The sequence below is a fragment of the Chinchilla lanigera genome, unplaced genomic scaffold (genome assembly GCF_000276665.1).
Source record: "Chinchilla lanigera isolate Chin_1 unplaced genomic scaffold, ChiLan1.0 scaffold00033, whole genome shotgun sequence".
Classification (NCBI taxonomy): Eukaryota; Metazoa; Chordata; class Mammalia; order Rodentia; family Chinchillidae; genus Chinchilla; species Chinchilla lanigera.
Window position 1 is genome coordinate 5,341,081 of NW_004955434.1, and position 1,089 is coordinate 5,342,169.

A 1,089-nucleotide genomic window follows, 5' to 3' on the forward strand; every position below is an offset into this window, starting at 1 on the left:
CTGGGACAACTGGGGAACCGAAAGCCCCAAACTGAAATTGTAGAGGTGCTCGAGCCCTGTACTGGTTTTATTTGTCTGCAGTCCGCCCTAACGAACTTGGAGAATGCTCTTCGCCTCCCAGGGGGTGGCGGAGGTGGGGGGAAGGGAGCTAGAAGACCCCACGTGGAGGTCTGTACCTCCTCCAAGCAGCACGCAGGATTTTTTGAGCTCGGGCGGGAGGCTCCCCTCCTCAGCTCTAGCAGCCAGGCCTCATTATCTCGGGAGTCAAGCTGTGAACCTCCGTGCGTTTGCATGGACCCTGCTGCAGCGCCCTGGGTGCTTGCAGCTGGTGCAAACTTGCAGGTACAGCTAGTGCAGCGGCTGGGGCTGGGGGGACAAGGGGCGTGGCCACGCTCTCGTGCTCCTTCTCCCGCCTGTGAAATCCCGGGAACGTTCTGAAAAGTATCCAAAAGTTCTGAGCCACGCGCGCCAAAAGAAAAAGGGCACAACCCCCCACCGCTACTTCTGGCGCGGCTGGTCCGGAGCTCGCCACTCCGGCTGCACCTCCGGCTCGGGCGCGCACGGCTGCCGCGCCTTCTCCTCCTTCCGACCCTCGCCGTCGGCTGGGTGCCTCTACTCTGCCCTCTCCAAGCCGAGAGCCCGCCCGAGTCCTCGCTGCTTCTCTGGCCAACATGCCCAACGAAGACGCGTTCGGCAAGTCCTCCGCGCCGTCGGACACCCCGGGGGCACCGCCGCAAGGCAAGGCGGCCGGGGGCTACGGCAAAGCGGCCGGGGCGCTGCTGGGGGCGGCGGGCGCCTCCGGCGATGCCGGGGGCAGCGGGGCGGCGTCCGGCTTGGGCGCCTCGGGCAAGAAATCCCCGCGGCTGCCCAAGTGCGCTCGCTGCAGGAACCACGGCTACGCGTCGCCGCTCAAGGGCCACAAGCGCTTCTGCATGTGGCGGGACTGCCAGTGCAAGAAGTGCAACCTGATCGCCGAGAGACAGCGCGTGATGGCCGCGCAGGTGAGTGCGGCGCCGCGCTTCGTGGGTGCGGGTTCGGGCTTCCGCCGGGAGGGACGCGGCGGGCACCCCCGACGGCCGGCGCGCCAGG

General features: G+C 67.4%; 1 protein-coding gene across 2 annotated transcripts in view; it reads left to right on the forward strand.

The window, feature by feature from the left end:
* Positions 1-438: 438 nt before the first annotated feature.
* Positions 439-1,089, forward strand: part of Dmrt1 (doublesex and mab-3 related transcription factor 1) — a 106,531-nt gene continuing 105,880 nt past the window's right edge. The window contains exon 1 of one of the 2 annotated variants that reach the window (XM_005388599.2): positions 439-1,001. In XM_005388599.2, the coding sequence (XP_005388656.1) occupies positions 672-1,001 (330 nt within the window). In that variant the 5' untranslated portion in view covers positions 439-671. The remainder of the gene's footprint in view (positions 1,002-1,089) is intronic. The other variant, XM_013516377.1, reaches the window with a different exon arrangement.